The sequence below is a fragment of the Ctenopharyngodon idella genome, chromosome 6 (assembly GCF_019924925.1).
Source record: "Ctenopharyngodon idella isolate HZGC_01 chromosome 6, HZGC01, whole genome shotgun sequence".
NCBI classification, from domain to species: domain Eukaryota; kingdom Metazoa; phylum Chordata; class Actinopteri; order Cypriniformes; family Xenocyprididae; genus Ctenopharyngodon; species Ctenopharyngodon idella.
In genome coordinates, this window is record NC_067225.1 from 30,094,147 (window position 1) to 30,112,451 (window position 18,305).

Below are 18,305 nucleotides of genomic sequence, written 5' to 3' on the forward strand. Positions count from 1 at the left end.
ATTCAAATGAAACTAATTTCTATACCTGCACAACCCACATGCAACAATGAACTTGCTTAAAGACTTTGTTTGAATCCAATTCAGCACTCAATGAGACATTATAATTTCACCTTTGTGATGTCTTGGGTTCATTAGCATTTTAACCACTGTGAAACAAACTGGCAACCAATGTAGCTTTGCTCCTGTCAAGCTTTAAAAGCACGGCTGCAGTTTACGACCGGGTCTGTGGTACGACGGAGAACATAATTGTTTTATTATCAGGAATGAGATTGGGTGGCCTGATTATAGCTGCTGCGGGGCGAGAAGCCTCGCGCTGAAGCATATCTGCACATGTTTACTTCCCATTTTGTAATGATCACAATCATATCGACTGTGTCATTATGGTGTTTAGATCAAGTTAGTGGATTTAGAGCAGCCAGGGAAGCACTTTCATTTGAGCTGTCGCTAGCTGCGGACATGGAGCAAAGAGTCATTTGCAGCAACTCAGAAGAGCGTTTAAGCGCAGAAATCCACCGTATCCTTCATTCGTTGTAAGCGAGGCTCTCAGGAGTGTAACACATAAATGATGCATTAATCTATTAAGCCCTTCTTTGACAGCAAAGAGTGAAGTTGTTCTGACATTTTAAGGTGGTTACGCAATACACACACTTTAAAGGTCATAAATACTATATTCAAACTTGAAGATCATTATTTCTTTATCAGTATATACTAAGCTTGTTTGACGTTTTAGTCAACATGAAGAAACAAACATATAATGTAATTGATTTTTTATTTTTAAAAGAAGTCTCTTATGCTCAAATAGTAAAAAACAGTTAAAAAAAACAGTAAAACAGTAATATTGTGAAAGATTTTTTACATTTACGTTTTCTATTTTAATTAGAATTTTAAAATTTCATTTATTCCTGTGATGCAAAGCTGAATTTTCAGCATCATTACTCATCAGTGTCGCATGATCCTTCAGAAATCAATCTAATATGATTTGTTGCTCAAGAAACATTTCCTTTTATTATCAATGTTAAAAAAAGTTGTGCCGCTTAATAATTTTGTGGAAACCATCATTTTTTTCAGGATTCTTTGAGAAATAGACAGCTCAAAGGAAAATCAATGCAGTTTGGCGTTATTTGAAGTTCAGAAAATACACAGTCATGTTTGGGTGAATGTGAATGTTAGTACAACATGTTCCTGGATCAACATCTTTGTTGATCCTGGAACAACATTCCAACCAACCAATCAGATTTGAGGATTACGTTTACAGTTAATGTCATGTTTAGGCTTACAACCAAGGTTAGGTGCTTCTACATCAGTGTTATTAACCTATCATTTCCCCCTGATTTTAGGTTTAGGACTAAATTTTTAGACAGGAATGTTGTTCCAGGATCAATAAAATATGTTACTTGGCAAAATCACAATGACTGTCATTATCTGCTGGATGCAAATGCATCATACTCACGTCTATATAGTTGGCGTTTATGTAGTCAGAATGGGGGTCTCCCTCCAGCAGTTGCAGTCTGACACGAGTGTGATCGTCTGTGGGGTCAAATATTCACAGAAGAGCCGGTCTAAAGTTACACATACACTTTAAAGGGGAGCTACACACACATGAGCTGTCCAGGAAACAACTGTTGTATTGACAATGTCATTTACATTTTTGAGTGTGAAAAAAATTACTTTTGGGCAGATAAAAATGACAAACTATACAAACAAATTTGCAGATTTAAATATGTTTTTGTTTTTCACTAGGGTCAACAAGAATGTCAGTTTAAGTATACCACTTTAATATATTAGGCATGAGTTCTATGCCAGCAATCCATTTCAACAAAAGACAACACATTTAGTGTGATTTACCAATGGGGAAAATGAATTATATGTTTTTTTGAAAAGACCTGCAAACCTCAGCATAAATTACAATCTTTTTTAAAAATATCTATAATGATGGGGAACACTTTTTTTTTTTTTTTTTAAACACTTGTTTCTAAGCAACTCAAGTCTGGATGCCCCAAGTTCAGCATTTCACTCTGAATTAACAATGAGGATCAGACCATTTTCCCCATCCAAAGAAGTGGATGTACAGTTGGCCAATGATGTAATTGATTTAATTACTCCAGGACCGCCAATCTTCATCTTGTCTTCGCTATAAACACTTGACCTGCACATGTTTAGCATAGTCACAGTGTCTTTCCACCCTTGAAAGGTGAAGCTGCATGTCTTGGCAATTACGACGACACTTCTGGAAAAGGGGAAGAGGGTGGAAACGGAAAGAGAGGAGGGGTAAAGGAAAGGTCTGACACTAGCTCCGCAAACCCGCGTGGCGTTCTGCTTTGATCACATGGAGAATGCAAATGCGCTGTTGAGGCATGTCGACTCCAAGCCAGCGGATGTTCTCTGATGGCAGGCAGCTCCACAGAATCCCTCCAGATTTCTCTCCGTCTTTCAGTTTATTTCATTCCAAGGAGAAGCAGGTCTGTGTCTAGAGTTGTAAGCGGGTCGTGAAGGTTGTTTACTTTCAGACAGCCCCTCCTTCCTGTCCAAACCTGCTGCATTTCTTATTCGATCTGCTCAAAATTCACCAACTTATATTTTTTAACTTCAGACTTTCTTTATTTACTCCTTCTCTCTCGCTCGCCTCACAAACATCTCTGCTGTCTCTCACCGGTGCTTTCGTCTGTCTGCTGACCTCTCTGCTCCCCAAAAGGAAACATGCTTGAAGGAAGCAGAAAAGAGGGAAATGGAGGGATGTGGAAAGAGAGCGAGATGGGGCTAATTAGACGCCACTGAGTCAGTTGTCATAACAGCAGGGTTCTTCTCCGCAGTGAGGGGCCAGACACAAAGCTCTAATTGGGAGAGAATGTCCGGACTACAGACGAGTGCCGTGACGCATAGGTACAGTAGTTCTGAGTCAACCCTGCAAAACTATCCAGATGTCTGGATGATCACCTGAGAGACGTTACAGTGACGTATGATGATGAGTAGGGTTGTATCAAAGATTGAACTTTGTACTCTGCACTGTTTGCACCACAGACATAAGTCAATGATACCTCAAAACATACAGTTATTAGAGAATAGGTGTGTTTTTACTTTTCTGTGTGGTTAGAGGTACATTTCTAGACTTCTTTTCGCCTGGCAGCCTATAAAACAGGCCAGCAGCATAACAATGTGCTAGCAACCAACCACAGGACACTCCAGCAACCGCATAGCAACACCCTAGCAACCACCCAGAGCACCCTAGAAATTTCAAAGCAACACTCTACACTCCAAAAAAAGAGGGAAAAAAAAGAAAGAAAGAAAAAAAAAAGGCTGCCAAGTTGGGTTGAAAATGGACAAACCCAGCAATTGGGTTGTTTTAACCCAGTGTTTGGGTTAAATGTTTGCCCAACCTGCTGGGTAGTTTTATTTAACTCAACTATTGATTAAAAATTACTGTATTGCTTGCTTAAATATAAAATGAACCCAAAGTATGTTGGAAATGAACCCAAAGTATGTTGGAAATTAACATTTATTAATATCTTTAATAAATTAACATTTATTAATACGTTTAATGAATAATTATTAAACAATAAACATTTACTAAATTGCTTATTAATAAATGTTCACCTTTTGATTAATATTGTTGCCTCTAGTAATTATGTGTCTGATTTTTAATTTCCAACCTATTTTTGGGTTCATTTTAAGCCAGCCATATAGTAATTTTTAAACAATAGTTGGGTTAAATAAAACTGCCCAGCAGGTTGGGCAAACATTTAACCCAACCGCTGGGTTAAAACAACCCAATCGCTGAGTTTGTCCATTTTCAGCCCAACTTGGGTTGTTTTTAACCCAGCATTTTTTAGAGTGTAGTGATGCAACAACATAACACAACACGTGGCATTAGGCTAAAATCTCAGACATGATGGATTTCAGGTGCAATGTTGACATTAAAAATCTTCTCTTTTTATGCACCTCATCATAAAAGTAACTGAAACAGAACCTGGTACAACCTGGTACTTTTGTTTGTTTAAAAGTACCGCCCCAAAAATGTTAGCAGTCTCTTAATCAGCGCTCTTAAACCCGCGTCCTCTCTGCTGCTCTTATATATAACCTCGGTTTGTCGTCAGCTGGCCCCAGTGCATTATACACCTAAACAGCCTATTAAATCCCTGCTTGGCAGAAAAGAGGTTCCTGTGTCAAATGGGCCAAGTGCTGTCGCACACACCTCGTGGCGTGAGAGCGAGGCACTCTAATCCAGTTTAATCCATTTCCATCCGCTCTAGGATAAGACGCTCTGCTCATGAAGTCTACCTGAGAGGGTTTTAGAAAGAAGCAGAAGTGTTTATGCGAACGCTTGAGCTTTGAGAGCTTGGTGTTAGGACAAGTGTCATCCTAATCTGAAAGAGATTCATTTCGGATGGTTAATTTGCACCAACGGCAGAAAGGATCTATTTAGCCACATACACAGGACTTCTTATTAAAGAAATTAATTTCCATTTGTTATTTGCATCGTTTTGAAACCTCAGATTGCAATGAAGTGATCCTATTAGTTTAAATAACTAGCTAAAGGATAGAAACATTACAAGTGAAACCCATTTAACATCTCAATTTGTTTCTCCTAGACAATAATGAGATTAAATGGAGCTCAAATGGAGAGTTTTTTACGTTTTGAACGTTAAACTGAGAAAACGACCCCATCTCACATGTCTTTTCTAGAGATCTCTTTAATATCCCAAATGTTTTTTCTCTTTGGAAAAGGGCCCACATAATCTCACAAAAACTGTTCTTCTGCAATCACAAGGCAGAGATTTGTTGATAGGCAGGTGAAAAGTTGATACTTGAATGAAGCATACGTGCGTTTTCTGAGCTATGAAAGAGCAACCTCTAAAGATGATGCCTAAATCGACTAATCATTTTAATGTAAATAAGGTATGAATCTGACTAGATGTTTATTCTTGGTTAAGAGCATTAATCGATGACGATAAACAAACAAACAAAACCGAGGGCATAATACACTACACAGCTCATGTGAATGCTAATACTCTAGCTTTGGTCAATAAATCAGAGGACTTTTTTTTTTCTTTTTTCAAAAAGACTTCAAGGGAACCTGATGATTCTGGCAGCACTACGTGAAGGGAATAAATGTCAAAATTTGAGGAGCTCAGAGAGAAGAAATGAGAAGGTGTCTTCATCCAGATACACGGATCCACACATGCAGAGCACTTAAAAGAGCAAGACACGCTCTCTTCTGTGTTTGGACTAATGAAGACGAACAACCTGGACATTTATTATTCAGCGGGTGCCTTACCTTGCATATTTTAACCTCAGATCCACAAAGGCAATGATACTAACTGGTTAAAATGAGTGACGGTTTGGATAATGAGCCAATGTGTGCTGGTTATCCGTTGGGGGTTTCATCCCTCTTCGTGGGATGATTGTGTGATGTTAGTGTTAACTACATGAATTGCATCATGTGAGTTTTATTCTGTAAAAGAACTGAATTTAGCTCATACTAAGACATAAAGGATTATTTCCTCTGCACTACAAGTAAAACTTACAAATAAAGTGACAGCAAAATGATGCTGCCAAAAATAAAGATGATGTCTTTATGTGCACGTGCTCACCCTCATGTTGTTCCAAACCTATATGACTTCTGTTCAAATTAACATTGGACCCATTGACTTTCACTGCAACACTGATGCATTTTTCAAAATATCTTTTTTGGAAGTTAGACATGTAGGTAAGTAAATGATGACAGAACATTCATTTTTGGGTGCACTATCCCTTTAACTATTCCCCCTCATTCTGGCAAATATCTAAGGCAGCATTGCATGTATCTTTTGTTGATAAGGCAATCCCAAAATTGTGATCTTACAAATAAGAAGTTTATTCAAGTGTGCTAAAAGTATACTTCTTTCAAACTAAAAATATAGGAACATTCCTGTGATGCCTATGCCAATTTTCTTCTGCTTTAAAGATCTGAGGTTCATCTCCCAGAGAATGTTTATAACTTGAAATTCAACATTAAATTCATTAAATTCCTGTAAAATACTTCAATTTCAACTAAGTACAGAGTTGCTATCTTGTTTTTTTTTTTGTTTTTTTTTAGGTGCTGTTTTAACATTCCATTACCAAGCTCTCTCGTTTCTCTTTCTGTCGTGTTCTCTGTGATGTCATTGTCCTCTGTTTTGGGATCAGACCCTTAGGTATGCTGTGACTCATCCGTTCTCTTTCAAACCTGCTGCCAAAGCATTTACTGCAATCTCAGTCCAAACAGAGCGTGCGAAGGGGCTCAACAGCATGCATCTGTCAAACGCCCTATGCCAAATTATAGTATGCTCACTGTCTGTATAAAACTCCCTCCCGACCATAATTGACGAAATATAATAATGAGGAATCATTTGGAAAAGATACAAAAATCTCAGTGTACACAGAGAAGAAGAAATTGGTTTTGAAGGTGAGCAGGAGTAAATACGAGCCATTCGTCCCAATCCCCCCACCACCCCCTTCTCATTCTCTGATATGTAAATGTTTGCCAATAACAGTTTATTTTGGGTGTAGAGTCTCGTGAATTATAGATGACCATATGGGCTTGAATGGCTGACACTGCCTGCTGAAACACTGAAGGGATGAGCGAGACCGGACAGATGTCTCTAATTGAAACGGCTTTCCTCATCTCCCATAAATTGTCAAAGTTAATCAAGGAATGCACGGCCAATTTTGTTTGTGGGTTAATTTTTTTCTTGGCTCAGTTTGTAAGACATCGCTCCAATTTGGGGTGGTTAAACATGCATTCACATAATGAAATTATTCACAAAACAACTTCCTCCTTTGGCTGGTTGACTTGAGACTTTTCAGTTACTTAAAAATCCATTATCCAAGTCCAAATGCAATGCAGTTTGATATTAAATGTATAGTCACAAGTTAGTTGTTATCATATACAGTAGGATGGGAACTATTTTTGGCTGTTTTTTGTGGTACTCTTCTAGTCAGTATAAGCTAGCTATTTAGCTATTAATGGAATGTTATGTTAAATGCAGTATATTATTACAGGCTAAAGTCACAGTTACAAGCAAACCAACGCCCTAGGCGCCTGTTGTTAAATAAATCCATCACCCTCATCTCCTTTTTTTCACCATTTTTCCACAAAAATGATCCTTTGTACTGATGAACAGCCTGATGGACAGTTTTCATTAGCAACTTGTATAATTAAATGGGCTTAACTAATAGCAAATTCATCATAATACCCGCTGGCCATCAGTGACTGACAGGTTATTTCATTTAGCCTACTGTTTCATCTCATTTTAAGAGCACTGTGGCAGTGACAAGTAAATGATGTAGAAGAAATATATGTCAACATCTAGATATTACTGAATGCTGCTACATAACAAAAGAATCACCAAAGTGTACAATGGCAATACCATGTTTTGACATTCGAAAGTATTCTTTGAAATACCTTGGGAACACCTTTTTGTTGGAAGTGGTACAATATTGTGCAATAATGTGGTTTTTGGACATGGTACTACCTTAAAGGGGTCCTTGTTTATGACTTCACTTTTTTAACTTTAGTTAGTGTGTAATGTTGCTATTTGAGCATAAACAACATCTGCAAAGTTACAATGCTCAAAGTTCAATGCAAAGGGAGATATTTTCTTGTACAGAAATCACTTTTTAAGGACAAGCTTCTTCCTATGTTGGTGACATCACAAACCCCAAAATTTACATAAACCACACCCCGAGAACACGCAACAAAGGGGGTGAGGCCATGTTGGGCTGCTTTAGAGCAGAGGAAGAGTTGTTGTAGTAGAGTGTTGTTGCCATGCTGTCATTTTACGCCGGACTGCTTCACAAACGAGGGTCAATTCAATGCTGGATTTGCAAAAAAGATTAACATGACGGCACATGCTATTTGACTTGAATCAACTCCACAGCAACTACATAAATGTATCCACTAACCGTTCAGAAACATCCAGTTTCATTCTAAAAGTTGTAACTTCTTCCTGAGTCTCTCCATCAGTGTCGACTCCGGTTTGAACAATGTAAGGCTGAACACTGTTACTGACAATCCTCATTTTAGCTGCGTGAGATTCTCCAGCTTTGTTGTTGTTGAGCAACTGAAGCGCAAGCTGTTAAAGCTCCGCCCTCTTCTGGTAAGGAGGCCAGGAGCAGCAGCTCATTTGCATTTTCTGCTCACACCCAAAGAGGGGCAAATTTAACAAGCTTTAATACATGATCTGTGGGGTATTTTGAGCTGAAACTTCACAGACACATTCTGGGGACACCAGAGACTTATATTACATCTTGTAAAAAGGGCATTATAGGTCAAAAGCACCATGATATTACTATCTGATATCCTGATAAGGTGCAGTTATCTAGGTAAAAGAACCCCAGAATTTTAGAACAGTATTTAGAATCCTTGTTGTTTCAGTACTCACAAGCGATGATGTTACCGTAGCGATTCTTGTTGCGGTTCTCATCTTTCTTGGCAGTTTCCCATGGGGCCGTTTGTCCCTCGGCCAGACCCTGGAATCAAATCAAGAATATTTTCAAATCCAAATGTTCATCCATTATAGAGACTGTAGTGCATATGTATATACTTATATAGCTAAAAGACATATTATAAGTTAAACTTTTCACACTTTGAGGTGCTTTTCTGAAATAACAGGTCAGGTTAGGTGCCTCTTTTTCTTTGATATCACTGAAAGACTCTTGTGTGTAGAAGAGTCTGGTAATTGTAGAGTCATTCTTTAGCCTTGGGGCAAAGACAAGACTCTGAAATGTCAGACAAGAGTGCTGAATGGTGGCCACTTAAAGCCGTAGTCCAATCTTCATCCTGTCCACCACACACACAAGACAAGCCATTTACTGTGACAGATCAAGAGAAACAACAGCAGTCTGCAAAGTGTCTGCATTAAAGAAAGTCTTCATGGACAAAGTGATTCAAAACAAGCACATTTTAAAGATGAATTGGAGGGTTGATGGCGCAGTTAACTGAAGGCCTGTGAAATAACAGAAACAGACAATTTCCATAATTGATATTGTTATTGACACGAGCTCACACACTGTCAGTCAAAGAACTCATTATAAATTCATTACCAGTTTGTATAATTAAGCGGGTTTAACTAATAGCAAATTCATCATAGTACTGCCGGCCATCAGCAACTGACAGGCTATTTCATTTGGCCCACTGTTTCATCTCATTTTAATACTGACAACCATATCTTTTAGGAAAATATAATGTCAATAACCAGATATCACATAGTGAATGTGCTGCTGCATTAATAAAAAGTAATACTAATTACCTATATAAGAAAAAAATGCAAGTATTAAAATATTGATTTATTTACAAAATTTAAAAATAATTTAATTATATAATTAAATTTAATTTAAATATAAAAACCAGAAATCAGATAATGACTTGTTGCATTAATAAAAAAAATAAATACTGGATGTATGGATGGATGGATGCATTTTATAAATAAAATGTATTTCATTTTAATTTTTTATAAGAATGAATTGTGATGCTTCATTAAGAAAAGTATGTCAATACTAAAAAATAAAAATACAAAAAGTGATATAAAATTAAAAAGTAAAATTAGTATTATTAAAATAAAATATTTTATGTATATATATATAGAGCTCAAAATTCATAGATCTTTTTATATATAATATTTTATATAAAATGTTATAACACAAATTTTTTTATAACATACATAAAAAGATCTATTTTTGTTCCATCATGAATCACTTTTCATAGAGCGGATTTTAACTAGTAGACAGTTTTGGTTGGGTGAATCGATCTGAATCAGATGGGGTCATGTATGTAGAAGAAACTTCTCTCTCCCAAGGCTGTATGATGCATCCCATCTGGAACTAGTGAAGCATAGAAGCCTGAACATACAGACCGTATCATCTCTGTTGTACTGTTCCTTCATGTGCATTAAACATGATCTGGCACCTGTGAAAATCGAAACCTTACAAAGCCTCATTTTTGTTGAACCTCTCTTTCATGTGTGAAATAAACATGAACTGGCAACCCTTCCAATAAATCAGTCACATTTCACTGCAGGGATACTGGGATCTGGCAACTCTGTCCATGGTCTCATTATAATCGCGGTACATTCAGGGTAACTGAGTCAGTTATAGCCAAACTCTCTGTCTGCCTGACAGAATGTGATGCTAAAACTGTTTGAGGGCTTCTTAATGATACATTTTGAGACATCCGGAGAGAATCACTACACAAAAGGCCTTAAACTTCTGTCTTCTGGCAGTGAGCTAAACTTAGTCTTCATTTGTTCTGTACCGGATTCCTCATCCACCCTCCAAAATTGTTCTCACCGGAGCCTCTCTCGTCTTGTGATCTTCTGTTTTTGATACTATTAATACTTCATAGAAGTGATGAGAAGACATTGAACAATAAAACGAACCTCCTTATGTGTGTGGGCACAAAGACAGCAGACACACTGTCAGACCTCTTCCTATACTCCACATGATAACCATCATTTTCATCTCCAATACCAAATATTTCATAATCCTCTTCACCATCTACACTTTCTACTGTTCATCACTTGTTATTTTGTTGCATTATGTGATGCCATTCTCACATTAAACGTGCCTTAAGTGTTCAAATACTTTATGGGGCCACTGTAACCTTCTCTGTATTTATACGTACCATTAACTTTTTCGTACAATTTCACTTTTTCTTCTCACTCTAACATGAGCACAGATGCAGGATCACACATCTGTCAGGCTGAGATTAATGATGCGATTGTGCTGACATACCCACACAGGTGGCCGTCATCAGCTTTTACCAACATGATCAGATCTGCATCATTCACTTCTTGTCCATCATATCTCATTCGTATCCTCTCCATCCCTTCTGTCTCAAATCTATTTGTTTGTCCCACTTTACATATCATGTGAAATTAGAAGGGAAAGATACTAATGCTCTCAAAAAAAAAAAAAAAAAAAAAAAAAAATCATAGCATAGGAAACCTTGTATCTCCAAAAAAAGCAGTAAAGCATAGCATCCAGTTAGAATATATATATATATATATATATATATATATATATATACACACACACTACAACCACTAATTTTAAATGATAATATGTCAAATTTAAAATATGAACTTAAATTAAATGTTCTTGTCTACTTATGAATCGTGAAGTCCAGATTCAAAGCATTTTATAACACCTATCTGTCATGTGAGTGGATTTTAATTCATTAGCTAATTAGCTCGTCACTCTATTTGAAAGTGTTAAAAGGCAAAGTTAAATTATTGAGTACCAGTAACATTAAAATCTCATTTGCAGTAAAAACCAGTTCTAAATTCACAGTAAAACATGCATTATGGGAAACGCAGTATTTGCCGCTAATGTGCTCTCGCTCATATCAGCCAGTCACAAGCCAGTAAGCAAACACTCCATTCAACTCAGTGTAAATGTATTGAGTTTCTCCTCCTTCACTGCATATTAGGAAAAATGACTTATTTTCGGCGGCAAGGATAGAGATGGGCTGATGCAAAAAGCTGCCAACTTCATTTGCAGGAGGCTGAGAGGAACTTGTGAGGCAAATCAGGTTAGAAGAGAGAGGCGATAACAAAAAGGCGTTATAAAAACGTCTGCCTTGATGAATGACCCCTTAAACATGGAGGCACGAGCTCTGGTGCTATCAGACTGCCTATGACAGGCATGAGCTGCCAGCAATACATCTATCTCATGTTTACCTCTACAATTCAGATGGCCCAAAGCAGCCTATATGGCTGGCCTAATCCTATTCCAATTGTGAAATTAGGCTAGACATATCCTAACTCTTAATAATCAAGTGATCCTGAGAAAGAGAAGAGGTTATGGCTGACCTCTTTAAAGTCTAGATCTCCTTTAGGCATGGTGTGGAGCCACATTATCCTGAAGGCTAGATTTCTGGCATTTGTAATGTTATTTGTGAATAAGTAAACTGGACCAAATAGATTCCACAAACTGTGTACTGCAATTTGTTATATGCATTCTGTTGTCTCTGAATAGTAAATCAGATGATGACAGACATAAATGTGAGTCATTCTTTATAAATGAGAGTTTCTTCTTTAAAAAATGCAAGTCTTTGCCCTTTTAAAGATGTTCTTAATCCAGGTGATTGAAAATTTGGACGCAGAGAGCATCCAACCCTCTTTAATTCACTGATATCTCTTGTTGCCAGAGCTATTCATCAAGACTGGGTCTGAATACACAATAATAAGCGAAATATGATTTACTCATACTTAAATAAAGTTCTCTGCTGAATCATGTTTATACACTCCTTTGATAGCCTACCTAAGACTATTCCTACATTGTTAAGCATGCTCCAAATAACTGATTCCAGACAAGAATCCATATTAGAATTATGAATAATTTGTTTGCAAGCAAAAATATTCCAAATATGCCAACAATGCTTTCCAAGCATCACTAAAAATCTAATAAGTATGATCATACTACAGTAGTTACTACATGAAAACCATCGCTCACATCTTGGGGGGCCAAAAGATTGAAAGTATTTTATTTTTCAAGAAACACAACTCACTCAAATTAAAGGAACATATGGCACAAAAATGCAAAATTACATCATCTTTTACTCATCTTCACAACGTTTTGGTCTGCTGGTCACACAAAAACTACTTTATAGCCTCAGAAGACTTCTATATAGCTCAATATCCAATTTTAAGGTGCTTTTTTGATGCTTTAAAGCTTCACTCCCAATTCATTTTAATTGCAAGAACAAGAACGGCCAGATATCTCAATCTTGTGTTTCACAGACGAAAGAAAGGGTTTGGAATGACACGACGGTGAGTAAATGATGACAGAATTGTCATTTCTGGGGGGTGAACAACCCCTTAATGAAAACAAATCACAAAGTAAAACTGGAACTTACACAAAGCAGCTACTTCAAAGCCACAATTGGTAGGAAATACTTTCAGAGGAAAAATAAATGACCTTATCAAAAGTCCATTTTGATAATCTCTCTGTTGTTAGCGGTATCTTTCCTCTAGCACAATTCAAGTTCTAAACAAACAGTGCCAATGCACGCTTTCCAATCGTAAAACAGTTTACCCAATTAAAACATCTGAACCTGAATAATGGAGAAAATCCACACACATACACAAAAAACACATCTTTCCTTTCAAATGACAAGGAGACAATCTAACAGAAGCAATTTCTATGTTGTTGACCTTCGTGAATAAGCAAAGGAATTTTATTAAAGCGAGCAAATCGTGTGTAGAGACTGCAGAGATAAGTTATCCTTCAAACTCGAGGTTAGCATGCTTTTTTAAAACTAGAGTACGACATGCTATTGACACAAAGGTCTTTGCATATTCCTACCCATAAAGGTTTAGACAGTGAAAGATAATTGGTTTTATTGTCACGGGGGTTGATGTTTTGTGAACCACTGTGTGTGCAGATTTTTCCAAGATGAGTTTTGTATCTCACGTGACCTTTTCTGAACAAAATGCCAGCATGTCATCGAGATCCACAGACCTGCTTTTTTTAATAAGCACAGAGGCGCTTCAATTAGTTATTCAAATGTTTAAGAAAGAAAACAATATATATATATATAAAAAAACACATTGAAAGCTAGCAAAAATTAATTATGGAATGATTAAAAAAAAACATGTTTGACATTTTAATAACCCCCTCAATAAAACAGTTTTAAGATTCATTTCACATCAATATTTTTGGGCTTACTGTGCATAGAGGCAAAAACAAATTTCATAGCTGCACGGCTGTTATAATTACCACAGAGAGGCTTGGTCTAACAAATTCAGTGTATTAAAAAGTAAGCAAATTATATTTGAGAGCTACAGCAGAGAAAAATTTTCAGCAAAGTCTCAAATAAAGATATTGTATGGCTTCATTCATGTATTATCGTAAGACTTAAATATTGCATGCAAATCACTGTCAATATTCTTTAATCTACTTTTGTGTTTGGGAAGAAAGAAAGCCATTTTGAAAGCTTCATTCTTGTTGATGTCAATCACTCAAGCTCAGCACACAGATTTCGTTCTTACCTCATACTCCTCTTTAAACCCGTAACCCTGCCCACACTTCATCTGGGTGATGTGTTGGAGCAAGTCTGCCACTCTGATGGCCGGTTGGAACTGGCCCGCCTGGTAGGACATCTCCACCGACTCACAGCCTCCATATGGGTACGTCTGGATGGTCATCGAGGGCTGGGACATCTCACTGTGGCTGCCATCTGTGGAGGAACAATTCAAAATCCTTGAGTACCCATCACCAATGTCCAATTGCCAACTGGAAGGTTGCTGGTTTGATCCCCGAGCCATGAGCAAGGCACCAATCCCTGCAACCTGATATCATGAAGAAGCGCACCTGAGGGAACATTTTTGCAAAATACATACCAATACGTACATATCACTGCAGTTTCCAACAGAAAAAAACACTAGAGGCAGTAAAACAGCAAAAACTTTTAATCGTTTTCATACACAGTTATGATTACAGGGTCAGATTATGGATTAATAAAGACTTGTTTTCACATTGAGAGAGAGAGAGAGAGAGAGAGAGAGAGAGATCACCTGAGCGAGCATTACCTGTGTCTGATATAACATTGATTCCTCAGGTCGATGTCCATAACATTATGTCCATTATAAAAATCTGTTTGAATGTCCGCTAAGGAAAGCGATCTTTGTATTTGTCCTTTTCACAGTGCTAAATTGACGTCCTTTGTTTACAAAAGTCCTTTTCAATTTATAAGTCTCTCGAGTCGACTGACTCATTCACTCGTAAAGTTTGCCGCCATCTAATTTTGTATTAATGTAACTTTCACTCAATCCATGTTACGCACTAATGGACCCTTTCTTAATACTAAATACAACATGTTATTTATATAAAAAAATATTTATTGAACAACAATATTTAGATTAACAACACTAGCCATTATAAACGACAATAGGAAATAAACACAATTGTACAATTTATTCAAAGGTACAAAAGCAGTGCTCTACAGGATGTAAGTTAAATATAGCCTTCATATTAAATTATTAATTTTAACATAGCCCAATTTGATTTGCTCAGGAACAAGTAATAGATTAATAAGACCAACGATTGCCCATTTTATGTACCCAAAATGAATATTATCTTATGTTTAACCACTATAAGAGCCAGCGGCAAATCCCAGAAGCACTGGCCGAGATGAAGCTGTACTCGGTGGGTACACGAGCACTGAACGACCGCTGACGGCCTGGAGCTCACATCTCCGAAAATGTCTAAACAAATAGGTGCTATGATTAAAGATGAGCCACATACTGTATTTCAGGTCTAAACAACTACATTCTCGCCTAAAAACTTGTAAAACTACAGTTTGTGGTACAACAAGTGTAGTATTTGTAAAAGATATGGTGGATTTGCTAGGCCGCCATGACATTCGCTTCAAGCGGAGTGATACAAATGGTGAAAAGGTCTCCTACCTCTGTTATCACTAGAATATCGCACAGCTCTCAGGCAATCAGATTCAAGAACCAGAAAGAAGTGTATATATATATATATATATATATATATACACATACATTTAAATATAATATATATGCTAGCTTATAGATGAGCACAAAGCAAACAGACGTGGACTAAAATACACTAAACTTCATTTAGTTTTTATGGGGAGTTTAATTAACCTAATCAATCACAGCACACAGATACCACATAATCTGTAGAACTGCTCAAAAAAAAAAATGACAAAAAAAAAAGAAAAAACACAAACTCGCAGTCCAGGATATTATGTTGCTCTCAAAAAAAGCACAACTTTGTTTACTGTGCACTAATACCTCTCAATCAAGACCAAACCCCTGAAAGCTCAGCTTAGACCTAGACTACTGTGTCACAGACTTCAGCAGACACTTATAGATGACAATACACTGAGATGCAGACAGTGCGTCCTTGCAAACTCTTTTATTAGAATAAGACTGGGAAGTAGTTTATTGATGTTAATGAGTTCATTACCTAGAGGAATGGGGGAAGCAAATGATGGAGAATTTTTTCATATGGCCTCCTTTAACCAGCTAAAGCATCATTCAGATGCATAGAGGGATGGAATATTACTCAACAAATTATTAATGTGGCTATTTGCATCTTAATCGCCTTGAAAATTCATTATACACTTTAAAGTAATTCTGGGGCTAAAAAATTTATAATCCACACCAAATATCTACGATTTCGACATGGCAAAATATGAGTAATTTTGCATGACGTGTTAGTGCCGTAGCATTTCTAGCGCCAGAAGCAAAAAGTTGAAAGTATTAGCGGAGACAATGTATTATGAAGAAAACGATTATGCCAGAATTGTAGCTTCAGGAGGGTCTTTTTAAAGGGCACAAATAGTAACCAGCAGAGAGATGCTGAGGCTGCTCAATGAAACTGAACGAGTTCACAACCAGCGCAAAAAAACAACAATTTATATCTTACTGATCAGTGCACTTTGATGTTTGTTTAGCCTTCAAAACCTAGTTGCCTACATAGGCAGCTACTTATAATGCAGCAAAGAGTTTCAGTTCCTATTGACTTGGAATGGGATCTGAAACTGTTTAGTTACCAACATTCTTCAAAATATCTTCTTTTACATTCTATAGAAGAGAAAAAGTCTGGAATGACAGGAGGGTGAGTAAACAATAATAAGGGTTCATTTTTGGGTGAACTATCCATTTAAGCTACTTATTTACAGAGACCAATTATTATTATTATTATTTTTTTTTTACAGATTATCACACTTTTCCAACAATAAATGGTTGATCTCTAAAGAACAGCACCCAGCAATGCTATTACACCAAGCTAACAATTAAAGCCATCAGCCAAACATTCTCAAGTGAGAAAAGCGTAGCATTTTACGCTTAAAAGTAAAACAGATTTAAATAAAGACATTTTTTTCTTCAAAAACTTTGTTAAAGCACACTATCATGCACAAAATCGTGATATTTAAACATTCCAAGTCATTCCAAATATGATATTCATATTGGATTAGGCAAATTCATAGTGGAAAAATATGTGCTTATGACTTAGATGGCAACATACAAACAGTAAAAGAGAAAAAGAAAGTGTGTGATAGAGAAGTATACACTAGAGACTCTAAGGTCTCTCAATTTACTGCCCCTCCTTCTGCCTTTCTCCTTCCCTCTATCGCTATCAATTTTTTCTTAATTAATTATTCAAGTGTTTTTGTCTCAGCAGCATGAAGCGAATCCCAGAGTGGCGGCCCAGTGGGTGTATTATGTTGTTAAAACAATGCATCTGCTACATCCAACCCAGAGAAATATCGAAGAACTAAAAAAGGTCAGCTGCACATTGTAGGTGATCTTGTATATGAGACAAGTTATATATGTAGATTATGGATAAACTGTTAGATTTTGTAGTTTTGAATGTTTTGACAGTTATGAGTTGATACAGTACAGTTCATAAAAAAATTATACTAAACCATTAGCAGATTCTACTGTGAGGTAATTTGGGATTTGTTTAGTCCTACAAACACCTTAGGATGATGGGAACATAAAACCATGTCCAAAAACCCATATGGAAAGACAATATAAATAAAGAACAAGATTCTTATGTCCGTCCTTAAAGGTAAAGTGTGTATTTTCTGTTTCAAACAGTAAAATAAATAGATTTTTAAATTTTCTGAAAAATGTCTTTAATTGTGTGAATGTTGTGAAAAATGAAAAAAAAATTTCATAGAAGTTTCTGACTTATATCTGCATGGGTAACCACTATCCATGTGCATAAAAGTACTGGGAAAAATGTCTTTATTTATATTTCTTGAAATGATAAAACAATATAAATACTGTTCAAAATGAATGAAGGTAGAGTGAGTGATGTGATGTGATGTGATGTGATGAACTAGACAGCTTTTTGAACTTGAGGAGAACTGACTTCATTCAATAAAAATATTAAATAAGAATCATCGATCTGAGAGACATACAGATAATGTGTTTGGTGGTGTCTCATGCATTTAATGCACATGCTACAGCACAACTCAATATTACAATGCGTGTATCGAACTATATTATTAAGCGTACTATAGTTCATGTCATATATCGAGTAAAAGACAGAGAGAAAGATGTATGCCAAGTAACTATTCTATTTTCTCATTTCAGTTCTGTTCTATAATGGCTTCTTTCATTTGAGCATGAACTCTTTGTGGCTACTGCATTATGTGCGTTCAGATGTAAACAGCTAAAATCACATTAAAGCTCAATTATCGGCATGCACAATTACAATACAATAAACTACTATGGTGTTTGCCATTAACAATAATTACCTGACAACTCACAATAAAGCAAAGGTGTCTAAATAATGACATTGCAAAT

At 36.5% G+C, this 18,305-nt stretch overlaps 1 protein-coding gene across 1 annotated transcript in view; it reads right to left on the minus strand.

Annotated features, from left to right (window-relative positions):
• ptprt (protein tyrosine phosphatase receptor type T) overlaps positions 1 to 18,305 on the minus strand; it is a 243,250-nt gene that overhangs the window by 24,095 nt on the left and 200,850 nt on the right. Inside the window, exons 19-21 of the mRNA XM_051897436.1 lie at positions 14,007 to 14,194; positions 8,400 to 8,487; positions 1,451 to 1,527 (exon numbers count right to left, since the gene is read on the minus strand). Of these exons, the coding sequence (XP_051753396.1) occupies positions 1,451 to 1,527; positions 8,400 to 8,487; positions 14,007 to 14,194 (353 nt within the window). The remainder of the gene's footprint in view (positions 1 to 1,450; positions 1,528 to 8,399; positions 8,488 to 14,006; positions 14,195 to 18,305) is intronic.